Source organism: Erythrolamprus reginae, chromosome 2, assembly GCF_031021105.1.
Source record: "Erythrolamprus reginae isolate rEryReg1 chromosome 2, rEryReg1.hap1, whole genome shotgun sequence".
NCBI classification, from domain to species: domain Eukaryota; kingdom Metazoa; phylum Chordata; class Lepidosauria; order Squamata; family Dipsadidae; genus Erythrolamprus; species Erythrolamprus reginae.
This window is the reverse complement of record NC_091951.1, coordinates 331,773,244-331,792,529: the sequence shown is the minus strand read 5'-3', so window position 1 is coordinate 331,792,529 and position 19,286 is coordinate 331,773,244. Positions and strand designations below refer to the sequence as shown.

The 19,286-nt window shown below is 39.8% G+C and overlaps 1 protein-coding gene across 1 annotated transcript in view; it reads left to right on the top strand.

The window, feature by feature from the left end:
- The window catches only part of WDR70 (WD repeat domain 70), a 181,926-nt gene that overhangs the window by 146,909 nt on the left and 15,731 nt on the right, over positions 1-19,286 (top strand). The window contains exon 14 of the mRNA XM_070743427.1: positions 12,972-13,072. Coding sequence (XP_070599528.1) covers positions 12,972-13,072 — 101 coding nt within the window. The remainder of the gene's footprint in view (positions 1-12,971; positions 13,073-19,286) is intronic.

The following is a 19,286-nucleotide window of genomic DNA, read 5'->3' as shown; positions in this document are numbered from 1 at the left end:
CCTAATATAAGCTGTGAATTGAGGAGGACGCCCAAGTTGCGGACCCTCTCTGAGGGGGTTAGTAATTCCCCCCCCTCCCCGGGGTGATGGACAGACAGATGGAATTGTCCTTGGGAGGCAAAACCCACAGCCACTCCGTCTTATCAGCTTGAGTCTGTTGACACCCATCCAGACTCTAACAGCCTCCAGGCACCGGCACATAATAGATGTTGTGGTTCAGCCTGAGGCTGCTCAGGGACCGGCTGTGTCTTTGCTGGCTCCATGCCCGGAGGAGGATGACAGCGAAGAGGAGGGGGCTGAACAGTCGAACAGGGGAGAGGAAAGTCTTCGGAGAGGGGCGGCATACAAATCCAAATAATAAATAAAAATAAAATAAAGTCAGGAATGGGACGAAGGAGAACAGCATGAGAGCCCCCCCCCCGGGGGGGGGGGCTCTCCCCAGCCAGTAGCTTGGAGTCATTAGGTGATGAAGCACAAGCCGTCATTGACATGCGACAGAGACGGTCAGATCAAAGAAAGGAGCAATTAAAGAAGTATTATCAGCACTGAATTAGGAACAGCTGGGCTTGGGTGTGGTCCTCCTTAGCAGGGTTTAAAAGGCAGGCAAGCCCTTGAAGCCATGTGGAGTGTTATCAGTTGGAGTTACGGTGTCCTGCTTTGTTCTCGACGTCTCTGTTCCTGGCTTGTGGCCCAGCAGTTTGGAAGACCCCTGGGAGGTGTAGGTCTGCTATCTACAGCCTCGTCTTGGCAGCAAGAATCCTGTATTGCTGCATGGACTTTTGTCTTCGTGGATATATTTGAAGATACAGCGTTTTCCTGTTTGTAAGGACATTTTCTGTTACCTGTGTTTTTCTTGAATTTTATAAACTGCCTTTGCCTTTTATTGGTGTGTCTGGCTTCTCTTTTTGGGTTGGTATTGGCTTCCGGAGTGACCCAGACAGAACAATAGACAAGTCCATGTTTCCCGCTGTTGGGTTTATTTATTGTTCGCATGGATTTTCCTGGCTGGCATGCAGAGAAATTTTCTGCACTTTCTTCTTCTCCCTTTTCCCTTCACCTAGAACAGGGGCGTCAAACTCAAAGCCTCCGGGCCACAGGGTGCTTAAATTTGACCCATGAGGTTGGCCTGGAAATAGAAAAGGACCGGCCCGTGATGGCTCACATGGTAAGACACTGAGCCTGCACTCCATTGAGGTCGGCAGCTTGGCGCCTCAATTCCTGCGAGCAAATAAATCACGTAGCGTCAGAAAAAGAGCCTCCTCCAATTGTTTACTGACATTCAGGCTTCCTGCGGGCAAGATAACACCATCCGAAAAAATTCCTTTCACAGAGGCAGCCAGCTACTTCGGTGATCCCTGGCTAACGGTTTTAAAAACACACCTTTGCCAGCAGGTCTAGGGTCATTGAGCAATGGCATTCTGCTCTGGCTGATAGTATGATTGTGTTTGGGATGAATTTGGTTGAAATGGTTTTAAATGTTTGGGGTTTTAAAATTTAGGTTTGTGTTCCATAAAGTTTGTATTTTACATTGATTTTATTCTCTAAGCCACTCTGAGTCCCCTGGAAAAGGGCGGCCTAGAAATCCCGATAGATAGATAGATAGATAGATAGATAGATAGATAGATAGATAGATAGATAGATAGATAGATAGATAGATAGGCAGGCAGGCAGGCAGGCAGGCAGGCAGGCAGGCAGGCAGGCAGGCAGGCAGGCAGGCAGGCAGGCAGGCAGGCAGGCAGGCAGGCAGGCAGGCAGGCAGGCAGGCAGGCAGGCAGAGATAGATAAACAGACAGACAGATGATAGATAGATAGATAGATAGATAGACAGACAGACAGACAGACAGACAGACAGACAGACAGACAGTGATAGATAAACAGACAGACAGATGATAGATAGACAGACAGACAGACAGACAGTGATAGATAAACAGACAGATGATAGATAGATAGACAGACAGACAGACAGACAGACAGTGATAGATAAACAGACAGATGATAGATAGATAGATAGATAGATAGATAGATAGATAGATAGAATATGCCATATTTTTTTTTAAAGGGGGAGTGGGTGGGAGGACCCTAAAATAATTTCCAAGCTATCTTCTTCTCTTCAACCTCTTACCCTCAATAACTAGATAGTCATCAGCAATCAAAATGTTACATACATTCATCATGTAGGATCCTTTAGAACCGGAAATAGAATAGAATAGAATTTTATTGGCCAAGTGTGATTGAACACACAAGGAATTTGTCTTGGTGCATATGCTCTCAACGTACATAAAAGAAAATATACATTTGTCAAGAATCATGTGGTACAACACTTAATGATTGTCATAGGGGTCAAATAAGCAATGAAGAAACAATCAATATTAATAAATATCTTAGGATACAAGGAACAAGTTACAGTCATACAGTCCTAAGTGGGAAGAAAATGATGATAGGAATGATGAGAAAAACTAGTAGAAGTGCAGATTTAGTAAAAAAAGTCTGACAGTGTTGTTTACTAGAGTGATGACGTTCGGGAAAAAACTGTTCTTGTGTCTAGTTGTCTTGGTGTGCAGTGCTCTGTAGCGATGTTTTGAGGGTAGGAGTTGAAACAGTTTGTGTCCAGGATGTGAGGGGTCAGTAAATATTTTTCCCGCCCTCTTTTTGACCCGTGCAGTATACAGGTCCTCAATGGAAGGCAGATTGGCAGCAATTGTTTCTTCTGCAGTTCTGATTATCCTCTGAAGTCTGTGTCGGTCTTGTTGGGTTGCAGCACCAAACCAGACAGTTATAGAGGTGCAGATGACAGACTCGATGATTCCTCTGTAGAACTGTATCAACAGTTCCTTGGGCAGTTTGAGTTGAAATACTAGCACAAACCATTTTTTGCCTATTGCTTAATCTTTTCTATCTACCCAGATTTTTCTTTCCCCATCTTTTCATTTCTTCTATCAACTCTCCAAATGCCAAATATATACGTTGCTTTTCCCCTATAATTTAGCATTAAATTAATTTAAATTGGATTTCCAGGGTAATCACAAACTATTACTTGCCAGTTTATTTTCTAATGTGGAACTAAAATCAGAAGGGGAAGCCAATACATGTGAAAAATAAAAATAAATGGTTTTGCTCTTAGGCTTGTGCAAAGCATTTAGGAGTAAATTTACGCCAGCCTTTTTTGGAAGGATGCTCTTTGAATGTGCGTGACTGTCTCCAATGACATTTTTTCCCCCAAGTACAAAATAATCTACATGCTGGTGCAGTTTTATTGTGTTGCAGAGGGAAAAGCTATTTCCCTTTTTCTGCATTAAACAGCAGTGTTGACTGCTGTTTTTCTCATAGCTTTCTACAGCTTTTAGAAGTAAAATAACACAATTTTACTTCTAACACAAAAAGGAAGGCACATTTAGAACAGAATAGAATATAATTTTTATTGGCCAAGCATTGTTGGACATACCAGGAATTTGTCTTGGTGCATATGCTCTCAGTGTACATAAAAGAAAAGATAAGTTTGTCAAGAATCATAAGGTACAACCCTTAATGATAATCCAGGTACAAATAAGCAATCCAATCATATTAGGAACCAGTCAATATAAATTATAAGAATACAAATAACAAAGTGAAAGCCATGCAGTTATTTGTGGGAGGAGATGGGTGATGGGAACAATGAGAAGATTAATAAGAGTATCTCCGGAACTGCCTGCTACCGCACGAATCCCAGCGGCCAATAAGGTCCCACAGAGTTGGCCTTCTCCGGGTCCCGTCGACAAAACAGTGTCATTTGGCGGGCCCCAGGGGAAGAGCCTTCTCTGGCAGCCCTGGCCCTCTGGAATCAAGTCCCCCAGATATCAGAACTGCTCCCACTCTCCTTGTCTTTCGTAAATTACTCAAGACCCACCTATATCGCCAGGCATGGGGGAACTCCCTAGGCTTTTATATTTTATGATTGGTATGTATGTGTTGTTTGGTTTTAAATGAGGGGTTTTATATGTGTTTCTTTTTAATATTAGATTTGTTCTTTGACATTGTTTTTACTATTGTTGTGAGCCGCCCCGAGTCTTCAGAGAGGGGTGGCATACAAATCTAATTAATAATAATAATAATAATAATAATAATAATAATAATGCAGACTTAGTAAATAGTTTGACTGTTGAGAGAATAATTTGTTTAGTAGAGTGATGGCATTTGGGAAAAAACTGTTCTTTTGTCTAGTTGTGCTTTATAGTGTTGTTTTGAGGGTAGGAGTTGAAGCAGTTTGTGTCTGGGATGTGAGGTGTCTAGAAACATAGAAACATAGAAGTCTGACTGCAGAAAAAGACCTCATGGTCCATCTAATCTGCCCTTATACTATTTTCTGTATTTTATCTTAGGATGGATATATATTTATCCCAGGCATGTTTAAATTCAGTTACTGTGGATTTACCAACCACGTCTGTTGGAAGTTTGTTCCAAGGATCTACTACTCTTTCAGTAAAATAATATTTTCTCATGTTGCTTTTGATCTTTCCCCCAACTAACCTCAGATTGTGTCCCCTTCTTCTTGTGTTCACTTTCCTATTAAAAACACTTCCCTCCTGGACCTTATTTAACCCTTTAACATATTTAAATGTTTCAGTCATGTCCCCCCTTTTCCTTCTGTCCTCCAGACTATACAGATTGAATTCATTAAGTCTTTCCTGATATGTTTTATGCTTAAGACCTTCCACCATTCTTGTAGCCCGTCTTTGGACCCCTTCAATTTTGTCAATATCTTTTTGTAGGTGAGGTCTAAATATTTTCCCTGCCCTCTTTTTGACTCATGCAGTATACAGGTTCTCAATGGAAGGCAGGTTGATAGCAATTGTTTTTTCTGCACTTCTGATTATCTTCTGAATGTGTCAGCTTGGTTTGATCCTTATTATAAATAAGTTATTTTCCAATTAGGGCTAGTATCATTTTCTGTTGCTAACAGACTTGCAAATCAATTCCTTCAGTTGATCTGTTTTTAAGAAGTAACTGGCAATACTTATGTGCAAACCTACATTGTGCTGATAAGAGTGGTGAAGCATCCTATAGCCTGCTTATTGTATGCAAAGATTCCCAACTTGCATCTCTGTCTAAATGAGTTTGCAAGTTATTTTAAGATAAGGATGTTCTTATCAGTTTAGAGCTTTGGCATCTTTTAGACACTGTGATTCATTTTGTTGAGCTTATGGAGCCTGAGGAAGTGGAAATTTTGTGGCTTAACCTCTGCCACCAGCAGACTTGATATATCTTTGAATCTCAAGAGAGAAATATATCAAAAATATATGTCTTGATGTGGCTAGGTGAGCAGGTGGTTCTGGGGGATAACAATGTATTTATGGAAGATATTAAGCTACCTGTCTTGAAAATTTTTATCCAGTCTTCAAATGTCATTCTTGGGGAAAGTTGTTGAGAAAATAATGGGGAATCAGCTATAGAGGGCCTTAGGGGGAAAAAAACACAATATGAAATTCAAGCTTGGCCATGGGACAGATACAACACTGGTCATGCTTTTGGGTGATGCTGATACCTAGATGGTTTGTTGGGTCCCTTTTGTATTTATTAAATTTTTCGGCAGCATTCAATACCATTGACAACAGAATCCTGCCAATGTACCTACAAGAGTTGAGTGGTCAACAGCTTTATTTTATAGTGGTTTTTCCGTTACCTATTCAGATGGTGGTGGTTAGAAACATCTGAGTCTTTGCTCCATTGGGAGTTTCCTCAAGACTCAGTGTTCCATCCATCAGTTTGGGATGACATGTTATCAGTACATTAATGTTGCTCAAGTTTACATTACAACTTCAGGCTATGCCAGATATGCCATAAACTGTGGTTCTCAACCTGGGGGTCGGGACCCCTTTGGGGGTCAAATTACCATTTCACAGGGGTCGCCTAAGACCATGGGAAAAGACAAATTTTCCATGGTGTTAGGAACTAAAGTTTGTTTGTTTGTTTGTTTGTCTGTCTGTCTGTCTGTCTGTCTATCTATCTATCTATCTATCTATCTATCTATCTATCTATCTATCTATCTATCTATCTATCTATCTATCTATCTATTAGATTTGTATGCCGCCCCTCTCCGCAGACTCGGCGCCTTGGAACATATTTTTACAATCTGACCAATGAGATGTTTACAATGGGGATGTCCTCTGACCTTCCTGCCAGTCAGCTTAAAGCTCTGTTGGGAGAATTGGTACTAGACCTATGGTTGGGGGTCACCACAACATGAGGAACTGTATAAAGGGGTTGCAGCATTAGAAAGGTTGAGAACCACTGATAGAAGTTCTGAATTGGTGCTTGGAGGATATGGGGTGAAACAAGTTTTAATTTCTGTCAAAGCAGGGTAGTTTTTCATCAAGAGACAGCATGACATGCTAATAGCTCCAATCCTAGTAGATACTTTGGGCAGGGCCTCTCACCCCCAAAAGGCATTGGCTGTTTACTCATTCTTGTAGTTTTTCCTGGACTCATTGTTCCTGCAAGTAGAGTCAAGAAATACCCTGAAGACTAGTACTTCTTAGGGTATACATGACAGTTTTGGAAAATATTTCCAGGTGCTGTGACCTGCCTTTGCCTACCAAGTTCTGCATTTTGCATGCGTTATGGAATTTGAAGAAGAAAGACAGAAGGACTATTTATGCTTTTGAACTGTGTAGGAAAAGAATCTTGGGAGAAAAATCAAGAAAAATAAATAAATAAATTGCATAACAAATCAATCCAGAATCCTCACTTGAGGAAGACATTTGCAGGTTTAGATGATAAAAGTTTGGATTTATTATGTGAAGAACTAGCTCCTTTATATAAAGTCCATAATGCTGGGAAATGTGGAAGGATAGAATTGCTAGAAGTAAGCTGAATGGATCTAATTACTGTGGTGGTGGGTATCTTACTAGGAGATCTGAAGAGCCTTTGAGAAAGTCTGTGTAGCTGGTTCACACCAAGTTGATAATCCATAATCAATTATAGAAACATAGAAGACTGACGGCAGAAAAAGACCTCATGATCCAACTAGTCTGCCCTTATACTATTTTCTGTATTTTATCTTACAGTGGATATATGTTTATCCCAGGCATGTTTAAATTCAGTTACTGCGGATTTACCAACCACGTCTGCCTGCTGGACGTTTGTTCCAAGGATCTACTACTCTTTCAGTAAAATAATATTTTCTCACGTTGCTTTTGATCTTTCCCCCAACTAACTTCAGATTGTGTCCCCTTCTTCTTGTGTTCACTTTCCTATTAAAAACACTTCCCTCCTGGATCTTATTTAACCCTTTAACATATTTAAATGTTTTGATCATGTCCCCCCTTTTCCTTCTGTCCTCCAGAGTCCAGACTATAGAGATTGAGTTCATTAAGTCTTTCCTGATACGTTTTATGCTTAAGGGCTTCCACCATTCTTGTAGCCCGTCTTTGGACCCGTTCAACTTTGTCAATATCTTTTTGTAGGTGAGGTCTCCAGAACTGAACACAGTATTCCAAATGTGGTCTCACCAGCACTCACAAATTATCTTAGATTGCAAACTTATTCTCAAATGTAAGAATCATCTTTTACACTTTCTAAAGGTAATGGTGAAAGGCTTTTAAAGAAATTTGCATTTTTAAAGTTACCAAGTTTTACATTTTATCTTAAATTTCAATGATGTTTTTTTATAAATCCTTTTGTCAAAGACGAGAATTTTCAAGTTCAAACTTAAACAGCAGGGCCAAGGGGTTAGCTCAACATTTTGTGCTGATTTGTAAAAACAAAATGCACAAAATTGCTTCTGTATGTTGACTTTGGGCAAGAAGCAAAATCTGATTGAAGACGTGTTTCGAATCTTATAATAATTATAGCACTTGCAACAACTCTGACTCAATTAATTGTCTCTTGGGTGCAGTTGAAATATAAGCAACAGCTGTCTCATTTGAAGCTTTGTTGTAAAATATAAAAACGAAAAAAGCAAAGCATTTAATTCATCCTTACAAAAAGACATAAATAAAAGCCCAGCTCAAGGAAAAGTATGACAGTTTGGATTTTTTTTAAAATCCAGAAAATAAGTAGCTTTGTTAGTAGCATCTGTTAGTGTCTTTTATTTGGATATTTAATTGAAAATCCTGAATTAAGCAATATTGATGACGTATAAGGGGTAGTTGGTACTCATTTCTTTGAGACTCATCAAATAACTGATATTTTGTCCCAATACTCATCGTTTGTTTGGTATTCAATACACAAGTTAGAACCTGTCAGTGTCGGCTGCCTTGTGACTCACTATATTATTCCTTAGGGAAAAATGAGTTTGGTACTCATCTTCCTTGGTAGTCATCACACCTCCCAGAATCAATTAATGATGAGTACTAAGGTACCACTGTATAGGTCAGTGAGGGCAAACCTTGTTTGGTTTGCACGCCAAAAGGAGGGGGTGGGGGTGGCCTGGATGGGTGTCAACAGACTCAAACTCAACCCTGATAAGACGGAGTGGCTGTGGATTTTGCCTCCCAGGGACAATTCCATCTGTCCGTCCATCACCCTGGGGGGGGGAATTATTGACCCCCTCGGAGAGGGTCCGCAACTTGGGCATCCTCCTCGATCCACAGCTCACATTAGAGAAACATCTTTCAGCTGTGGCGAGGGGGGCGTTTGCCCAGGTTCGCCTGGTACACCAGTTGCGGCCCTATTTGGACCAGGAGTCACTGTTCACATTCACTCATGCCCTCATCACCTCGAGGTTCGACTACTGTAATGCTCTCTACATGGGGCTACCTTTGAAAAGTGTTCGGAAACTTCAGATCGTGCAGAATGCAGCTGCGAGAGCTATCATGGGCTTTCCCAAAAATGCCCATGTAACACCAACACTCCGCAGTCTGCATTGGTTGCCGATCAGTTTCCGGTCACAATTCAAAGTGTTGGTCATCACCTCCCTTCATGGCACCGGACCAGGGTATCTACGAGACCACCTTCTGCCGCACAAATCCCAGCGACCGGTTAGGTCTCACAGAGTGGGCCTTTTCTGAGTCCCATCAACAAAACAATGTCGCTTGGCGGGGTCCAAGGGAAAAACCTTCTCTGTGGCGGCCCCGGCCCTCTGGAATTAACTCCCCCTGGAGATTAGAATTGCCTCCACCCTCCTTGCCTTTCGTAAGCTCCTTAAAACCCACCTCTGCCGTCCGGCATGGGGGAACTGAGATATTCTTTCCCCCTAGGCCTTTACAATTTATCCATGGTATGTTTTTTGTATGGATGTTTAGTTTTATAATAAGGGTTTTTTTAGTTGTTTTTAGTATTGGATTTACATGATGTTTTTTATTACTGTTAGCCGCCCTGAGTCTACGGAGCAGGGCGGCATACAAATCCAATAAATAAATAAACAATAAATAAATAAATAATATGCGTGCACATGGCCACACCCCTTCCCTCCCCCGCCCCATATATGCAATCCTCCCCCACAATGCCCCCTGAGCATGTGCACAGTTACTGTATTTCTGAAGCCTGGTAGGTGAAAAAAATCCCCCCATGGACAAACTGGAAGTTCAAAAAAAGGCACTTCTGGTTTGCCATTGTGCTGTTTTTTTGCACTCTGGGGCTTCAGGAAGCTTCCCTGAACCCTCTGGAGTGCAAAAAACAGCACAATGGCAAACCAGAAGTTCGGAAAACACACTTCCGGTTTGCCATTTTTGCTGGGGTTTTTTCACTTTGGGGCTTCAGGAAGTTTCTCTGAAGTGGGAAAAACAGCACAATGGCAAACCAGAAGGGTGTTTTTCTGAACTTCCAGTTTGTCTATTGGGTGTTTTTTTTTTGTCTCCGGGATGTCAGGGAAGCTTTTCTGAAGCGTCCGCAGGACGAAATGGCCTTTACCAAGGCCAAAAATCAGCGGGCGCGCTGGAGTTGAAACATGGCAAAGTCTTGCATGCCCTCCAGTATGGCTTTGTGTGCCACCTGTGGCACGCTTGCCATAGTTTCGCCATCACGGGTATAGGTTACAATTTTCCCCATTTTTACATGATATTGAAAAGTTGTGGCGAACCTTTTTTCCCTCTGGTTCCAAAAGCACATGTGTTTGTGCGATTGCCCACACCCATAATTCAGTGCCTGGGGAAGTCGAAAATGCCTTCTGGTGGGCCCAGTAGGCCCATTTTTCACCCTCACCTCGCTCCAGAGGCTTCCCTGGAGCCTGGGAAGGACAAAAACGCCCTCCCCCATCCCCCCGAAGCCCCCCTGGAGGCTGGAAATGCCCTCACAGATCCTCTGAGTGAGATGACAATCTGCTGACCAGCACACACACGCATTCTGGAGCTGAGCTAGGGCAACGGCTCGCGGGCCGGCCGTACCATAGGTTGGTCATCACTGATATAGAAGTACCAATCTTACACCTATTTACCAAATCTATTGTTGAATACTTTTTGGTGAGTGGGATACTTCAAGTAATTGTTTGATTCCTGGTGACTATTTTATTATTATTATTATTATTATTATTATTATTATTATTATTATTATTATTATTATGTCAGTACAACACAGCAAACAAGGTCACTAGGCTGGATTTCGTATTTCATCACCAGTCAGATGCTTCCCAAGCACCTAGGACTGCGTGATGTAGCGGCGAATTATGTTTGCCGATCCCAGTAAAGCAGCCTTTTGCAATTGACAGATGGAGATTTTGTCAATTCCGATGGTTTTCAAATGTCCGCTGAGATCCTTTGGCACTGCCCCCAGCATGCCAAGTACCACTGGTTTATGCCAGAGTCATTGCAGCTCGATTTTTAGATTTTTGTATTTCACTAATTTCTCTAGCTGCTTTTCCTCAATTCTGCTGTCCCCTGGGATTGCGATGTCGATGATCCATACATTCTTTTTCTCCACGATCACACTGTCTGGTGTGTTAAGCTTCAGAATTCAGTCAGTCTGAAGTCGGAAGTCCCACAGTAGTTTTGCTTGTTCATTTTCGGCCACTTTTTCGGGCTTATGATCCCACCAGTTCTTTGCCACTGGTAAATGGTAGTTCCGGTACAGGTTCCAGTGGATCATCTGTGCCACAGCATCATGTCTATGCTTGTAGTCAGTCTGTGCGATCTTTTTGCAGCAGCTGAGTATGTGATTGATTGTTTCATCTGTTTTTTTACAGAGTCTGCACTTTGGATTGTCTGTTGATTTTTCTATTATTATTATTATTATTATTATTATTATTATTATTATTATTATTATTATTTAGATTTGTATGCCGCCCCTCTCCGAGTTCCTACATTTACATTTTCCCGGGCAAGATTTCAGAAGAGCCTTGTTGTTGCTTCTTTCCTAGGGCTGAGAGTGAGGGACTGGCCAAGGTCACCTAATTGGCTTTGCATCTAAGTTAGGACTAAATCCCTTTCCCCAGGAGCACTCTGCAGACTTCCCAAACCCTCTACACACACCCCTTTTAAATTTTTTTTTAAAAAGGTCAAAAAGGGGTCTTTATTTTTTGCAATAACAGCGTTTTTGCCTTCCCTCAGCCTCCAGGAGCGCTTTGCAGACTCCCAGACCCACAGGTGAAAACAGGTGAAAAACAGAGGGTTTGTGCAGAGGGTTTAGAACAGTGTTTCCCAACCTTGGCAACTTGAAGATATCTGGACTTCAACTCCCAGAATTCCCCAGGCAGCATTCACTGGCTGGAGAATTCTGGGAGTTGAAGTCAAAATATCTTCAAGTTGCCAAGGTTGGGAAACACTGGTTTAGAAGGCCTGCAAAGGGTTCCTGAGGGCTGGGGACAGCAAAACGCCCCTGTGTTTGCGGCAAACAAGACTTGCAGAGTACCTTTGGGATCTGGGGAGGACAAAACCTTTTTTTACTCACTTACCTCTTTGAAATCTTGGTGTGTCTCATACCACGGTGTATCTTATAGTTTGAAAAAATAGGGTATGTGCAAATCATTATGTCCAGATTTCCCTGTGGTATTTGCTGAAGGCAAAATGCTGAAGGCATTTTCATGTGGTGGCCATTTTGTTATTAAGGTCCTAAACTGTTCTGGACTAGACTATTTGAAGGACTTACCCTACTTTTACAGACTAATCCTCCTTGCATACTGGAGAAAATATCTAGTTGAAATGTATCACAGCTTGTTAATTGGGGGAAAGATCAAAAAGGGGTCGGGGGAAAATATTATTTTACTGAAAGAGTAGTAGATGCTTGGAACAAACTTCCAGCAGACGTGGTTGGTAAATCCACAGTAACTGAATTTAAACATGCCTGGGATAAACATAGATCCATTGTAAGATAAAATACAGGAAATAGGGCAGACTAGATGGACCATGAGGTCTTTTTCTGCAGCCAATCTTCTATGTTTCTGTTTCTATCTCTTCAAAATACTGGCAGTTGCTTTTAAAAAGCAATTAGTTAATAAATAGTGAGTTAAAGGGTTAAATAAGGTTCAGGAGGGAAGTGTTTTTAATAGGAAAGTGAACACAAGAACTAGGGGACACAATCTGAAGTTAGTTGGGGGAAAGATCAAAAGCAACGTGAGAAAATATTATTTTACTGAAAGAGTAGTAGATCCTTGGAACAAACCTCCAACAAACCAGACATGGTTGGTAAATCCACAGTAACTGAATTTAAACATGCCTGGGGTAAACATATATCCATTGTAAGATAAAATACAGGAAATAGTATAAGGGCAGACTAGTTGGACCATGAGGTCTTTTTCTGCCATCAGTCTTCTATGTTTCTATGTTGATATTCATTAGTGTGGTGTGGAAGTGAGAATCCTTTGTTGTAATCATTTCCTCGTGGAAATAATGCCAACTAGAGATTAAGGAGACTTCAGCTGTGATACGTTTTTATTGTAAGGCTGGGCAGTTGACTTTCCCAAGGGTCCGCATGGGAAACTGAGACTGCTGCTGATGCTGCCTTGCCATTGCCTGCCACCAATACAGGCCAGACAGGTTATGGGCTGAAGAATACCCAGGTCTGTTGTATTGAAAAGTTGTGTGTCCAGATCTTCTGTTGATTTCCATTGTCATCTCACTTTACAGAGTGTCGTTCGGTGTCTCTGGCATCCTAAGCTGAACCAAATCATGGTTGGAACAGGAAATGGATTAGCAAAAGTGTACTATGATCCCTCCAAAAGTCAAAGGTAGTAAATTTATTTATTTTTCTCATTTATATGTCACGAAAGACAAATTATATGTACCAAAACAAATCCCTTGTGTCCAATACAACTTGGTCAATAAAGAATTCTTTCTTTCTTTCTTTCTTTCTTCCTTCCTTCCTTCCTTCCTTCCTTCCTTCCTCCATCCATCCATCCATCCATCCATCTAAAATGTTATGACCCCTGTTGGTTTAAAATAATAAAACAAAGGTAATAAGCCACAATAAAAATTCAGATAACAATTAAAAGGTTATAGTAGGAAACACTAATCTACTTTGCGTGGTATCATTTCTCAGCACAGGGGTCATCAACCTTAAACACTCAAAGAGCCACAAAGGTCCTAACTGGAAGCGCCCATCCCCACTCAATTCTGGAACTGGTTCCCCCACCATAGATCCTTCTCCTAACACAGCGTCCTTTTTCCTCTACCAGTCCTAACCGAAAGCCCTATCAATTGTGGAGCTGACCATGGGGGAACAAATCAATGAAACAAATGGTACATTATTTGAAAAAAAGAAAAGAGAAATCCCATATCTCTGCTTTAAAGGATAAAGAAGGTTCAATAAAACGTAGTAATGCAGAAATGGAAAAAATAATGAGTGATTTTTATGGGAATTTATATAAAAAAGAACATATTACATTGCAAACTATAGAGGTTAATGAGAAATTAACGGAAGAAGATAAACAAAATTTAAATGCAAAAATAACAAATGATGAGATATCTAGAGTTATTAAAGGGTTGAAACCTGCTAAAGCCCCAGGCCCAGATGGTTTTACTGGTGAATATTATAAGACTTATAAGAATGTATTATTACCGTATTTGGAAAAATTGTTTAATAATGTAATTGAGACTTTTGAAACTCCACAGTCGTGGAAAATCTCAGAAATTATAACTATCCCAAAGCCGGATCGTGATTTAATGGACCCAAGTTCCTATCGCCCTATCAGCTTACTTAATCAGGATTACAAAATATTTATGAAAATATTGGCAAATAGGGTAGAGAATATCTTACCAAAGGTAATTGGAGAAGACCAATATGGATTTGTTAAAGGAAGAAAGATTTATGAACCAATTAGAAACGTGGTTAATGTTATACACCATGCTACCAATACCAAAAGAAAATTAGGTATTTTAAAGTTAGATGTGTACAAAGCCTTTGATAAAGTTAACCATGATTACCTGTTTCAATTATGTAAATATTTAAATATGGGAGATTCATTCTGTAGAATTATAGAAACAATTTATAAGGACAATATAGCTCATGTTAGAGTAAATGGCAACAGAACAGAGACGATTAAAATTCAGAATGGAACTAAGCAGGGTTGTCCATTATCCTCAATGTTATTCGCATTGGCAATTGAGGTTTTAGCAAATAAAATTAGAAATGATAAGGAATGGAGAGGTTATCAACTAGGGAAACTCGAATTGAAATTAAATCTCTTTGCAGATGATGCTATAGTGATGTCTGAAACCCCAATTGAAATGATGAAAAGAATAATGACCTTGCTCCAGGAATTTAAAGATCAATCGGGACTTATGGTTAATATAGAGAAATCGGAGATAATTTGTTTAAATATAGGCCCTAAAGAGCAAATTGAGATACAAAAAGTATGAGGATTGAAACTAGGATGTAAAAAAATGAAATATTTAGGAATTTGGTTGTTTAAGAATCCGATTAAAATTGCAACAGCCAACTATAATTTAATATGGAAGAGAATTCAGAAGCAGATAAAAAATTGGAGGGGAAAAGGGTTGGGGAGAATTGCTAGGATCAGAGCCCTTAAAATGATGATAATACCAAAAATGATGTATTTATTTCAGGTTTTACCAGGCACTTTCCCTGGGGCAAAACTGAGAGAATGGGATAGTAAATTAAACTTTTGGATTGAAGGAAACAAAAGGCCTAGAATAAGAAAAAAATGGCAGTTTGCCCACGAGAAAGGGGGGGGCAGCCCGTGCTTAGTACTATATAGAGAAGCATTTCAAATAGAAAGATTAATGGAATTACAGTTATGGGGGGAAAAGAAGTGGGTGAAATTGGAAAAGGAAATTAATAATATAAATAATAAAGAGCTATTATTTAAAAATTGGAGTAGAATAGAAATCAGTAATTTAATCGACCCTCTGAAAGCATGCTTAGAAATATGGTCCAAATGACAGGGAAAATGTGGAACTAGAAATTCCAAATTATCAACGTTACACGTATTGAATACAGGTTACGATGTTAATTTAAGTAGAATTATAAAAGTATTAAATAGCAAAGGGATAATGAGAATTGAACAATTATATGAGAAGGACGGAAGAGTTAGCAGAACTCGGTTGGAATGGTGGCTTGGTCAACAGAAATGGCTGCAGATTAATGCAATAAGTAAATACTTAAATAAAAGTGAGAATAAAGAAGCTTTTTTACGAGAAGAAAATTGTTTAGAAAAAATAATAAAAGAAAAGATTAATGAGACAAAAGCCCAAGCCAGTAACATATATAGAATGTTATTGCAGGTGGAAGAGGAAGTAACAAAAAGTTTGACAAGATGCTGGCAAAATGAATTACAAATAGATGAAAGTGAAATGAAAGAAATAGTAGAAAATATATATAAGATTAAAAATACAAGAGTTAAAGAGATGAGAAGGAAAATCTTACACAAATGGTATTACACACCGGCACAACTTGCACACTTCCAAGGGAAAGAGAAGGGTAATTGTTGGCATGGTTGCCAAAAGAAGGGAATCTTTATGCATATGTTCTGGGAGTGTGTAGAAATTCAGACATTTTGGAAGGAAGTACAGAATGAAATTAATAAAATGTTAAATATCAACTGGATAATTACAAAAGAAATAGCGATTTTAATTAAACAAAGAAAATTAGGAGAATTCAAGGAAATAAAAACTGCAGTATTGGAAAGTGCTCAAGCAGTAGTGGTATTGGGCTGGAAAGACTCTACAAAATGGACATTACAGAATTGGTACTGGTACATGGTGGATCATATACATTTTGAAATTATGGAAATAAGATTAAACAATTTTGATGAAAACAAATTGGAGAAGCTGATGGTACGATGGAATAAGGTGAAAGGTTATATGTTAAGTAGAATCTGTGATGTAAATGTGAAAAATAAACTGCAATCACTCTTTTAGTAATATCTAATGCAAGGTAGAGCCAAGGAAATACAGATAAACAAACCAGAAAAATTTTGAACCCCTTGTAATGGGTGGTGGTGGTGAAGGGGGGTGTTTTGTCTGTTAGGTGATGGGCACATGCACTGTGCACTGTTACATGTTTGTTTTATGTAATCATTTTATAAAAATCAATAAAATTATATTTTTTTAAAAAAATTGTGGAGCTGACCGGAAAACCCACCTCTTGGCATAGAGTCTCCTCTTAGCACACCCTGCTTCCTCCCCGCTAAAAACCGGAAGCTCTTCTGAAAATTGTGGTGCCGTCTAGCGACAGTGAGCCGCAGCAGAGGGATGAAAGAGCCACATGTGGCTCCAGAGCTGGTTTCTGACCCCTGGCCTAGCAGAACAACTCCTGTCTCTGCAGCTTTTATAAAAGTCCCAGGAGTTATTGTAATGAATCTGATTTCATGGATAGAAACATAGAAACATAGAAGACTGACGGCAGAAAAAGACCCCAAGGTCCATCTAGTCTGCCCTTTTACTATTTCCTGTATTTTATCTTACAATGGATATATGTTTATCCCAGGCATGTTTAAATTCGGTTACTGTGGATTTACCAACCACGTCTGCTGGAAGTTTGTTCCAAGGATCTACTACTCTTTCAGTAAAATAATATTTTCTCATGTTGCCTTTGATCTTTCCCCCAACTAACTTCAGATTGTGTCCCCTTGTTCTTGTGTTCACTTTCCTGTTAAAAACACTTCCCTCCTGAACCCTATTTAACCATTTAACATATTTAAATGTTTCGATCATGTCCCCCCTTTTCCTTCTGTCTTCCAGACTATACAGATTGAGTTCATTAAGTTTTTCCTGATACGTTTTATACTTAAGACCTTCCACCATTCTTGTAGCCCGTCTTTGGACCCGTTCAATTTTGTCAATATCTTTTTGTAGGTGAGGTCTCCAGAACTGAACACAGTACTCCAAATGTGGTCTCACCAGCGCTCTATATAAGGGGATCACAATCTCCCTCTTCCTGCTTGTTATACCTCTAGCTATGCAGCCAAGCATCCTGCTTGCCTTTCCTACCGCCCGACCACACTGCTCACCCATTTTAAGACTGTCAGAAATCACTACCCCTAAATCCTTCTCTTCTGAAGTTTTTGCTATCACAGAACTGCCAATGCAATACTCAGATTTAGGATTCCTTTTCCCCAAGTGCATTATTTTACATTTGGAAACATTAAACTGCAGTTTCCATTGCTTTGACCATTTATCTAGTAACGCTAAATCATTTACCATATTACAGACCCCTCCAGGAATATCAACCCTATTGCACACTTTAGAGGCATCAGCAAATAGGCAAACCTTCCCTACCAAACCTTCTCCTATGTCACTCACAAACATATTAAAAAGAATAGGACCCAGAACAGACCCTTGTGGCACACCGCTTGTAACCTGTCTCTGCTCAGAATACTCGCCATTAACAATAACTCTCTGATGTCTATGCTTCAGCCAGCTTGAAATCCACTGAACTATCCAGGGATTAATTCCAATCTTCACTAATTTATCTATCAGCTCTTTATGTGGAACCGTATCAAAGGCTTTGCTGAAGTCCAGATAGGCAATATCCACGGCACCACCTTGATCCAACACCTTTGTGACATAGTGACACATTGTGACACATAGAGAGTGTGAGATCCTGTTAAATCTATTTGCATGATTTTTTTTTTGTGATTCAAAAAATACATTGGAACTAGCATTATCTGTATGAACATTTCTGGAATGCAGCATCTAAAAATTGCAAAAGTGTCACCAGTGCAGCGAACCAAAAACAACAACTCTATCTGCTGGGTGATTTATTAAACTGAGAATTAAATACCCTGTCCAGGCACTGCATTCTTGTCCCCAATTGACTTTGGTGCTTGTGAGCCTGATAACTTTATTAAAATAAAGAATTTCCCATTATGCTTAAAATAGAAGCTTATGTTTTAATCTTGGTTTTCAAGATTAAATCACGTATAGTTAGTTGTTATCCAATCCTTCGGGATTGGGCGGCATAGAAGTTGAATAAGTACATAAAGGCACTGTTTTTCATTTCAGAATTAATTCCATTAATTCTGAAATTAATTAATGTCAGAATTAATTTCAGAATAAATTCATTTTTCTGCAAGCAGCAAAGGCAATAGATTGTCTCTGAATTGATTAAAGCCTGATTCCCAGGTAGCTTTTCCCCCCAACATGCATTTGTGCAATATATTTATCGAGCTGGGCTGCATAAAGACAGTGAAAAACAGATTTCTGGTCTATCCCATTGTTTCTGTAGCTCATTAATATTTGTTCTGTCAGGCTCTCTGGTACACTCCTCCCAAAAATTCACAGGTACAAATTTCAGACACACACACATTTGAAAATTCAAAACAATGTTCTTTATAATGGAAATTCACTTAAATTAAGCCCTCTTTTGGTATAGCAAAGAGCACTCGTCTCCAAACAAACTGGTAATTTGTATAAGTCCCTTATCAGTTCTGAGATACTTAGCTTGCAGCTGTAAGGCAATTCACAGTCCTTCTTCTTTCACCAAGGGAAACACACTTTGCTCTGGTTTAGTTTCAAAGCAGGGAAAAATCAGCACACGAAAAGTCAAAGTCAGTAAAGCAGTCATGAAACACAACAATCAGATAATCCTCCACAATGGCCAAACCCACAGGCTGCTATTTATAGCAGCCTCACTAATCACCACAGCCCCACCCAACCACAGGTGGCCTCATTTTCTTTGATAATAATCTCTCAGTTGTTGTTGCCTATGCATCGCTCTCCGCATGCGTGGCTGTATCATTAACTCTTGTTCTGAATCCAAGGAGGAGCTAGATAATTGATCTCCTTCTGAGCTGTCTGCCACACTCTCCTCCTCCCTGTCACTCATGTCTTCTTGGTCAGAGGAGCCTTCATCATCAGATTCCACCGGGGGCAAAACAGGCCTGCAGCATGTGGATGTACTTGTTTGTTTGTTTGTTTGTTTGTTTGTTTATTTATTTATTTATTTATTTATTTATTTATTTATTTATTTATTTATTTATT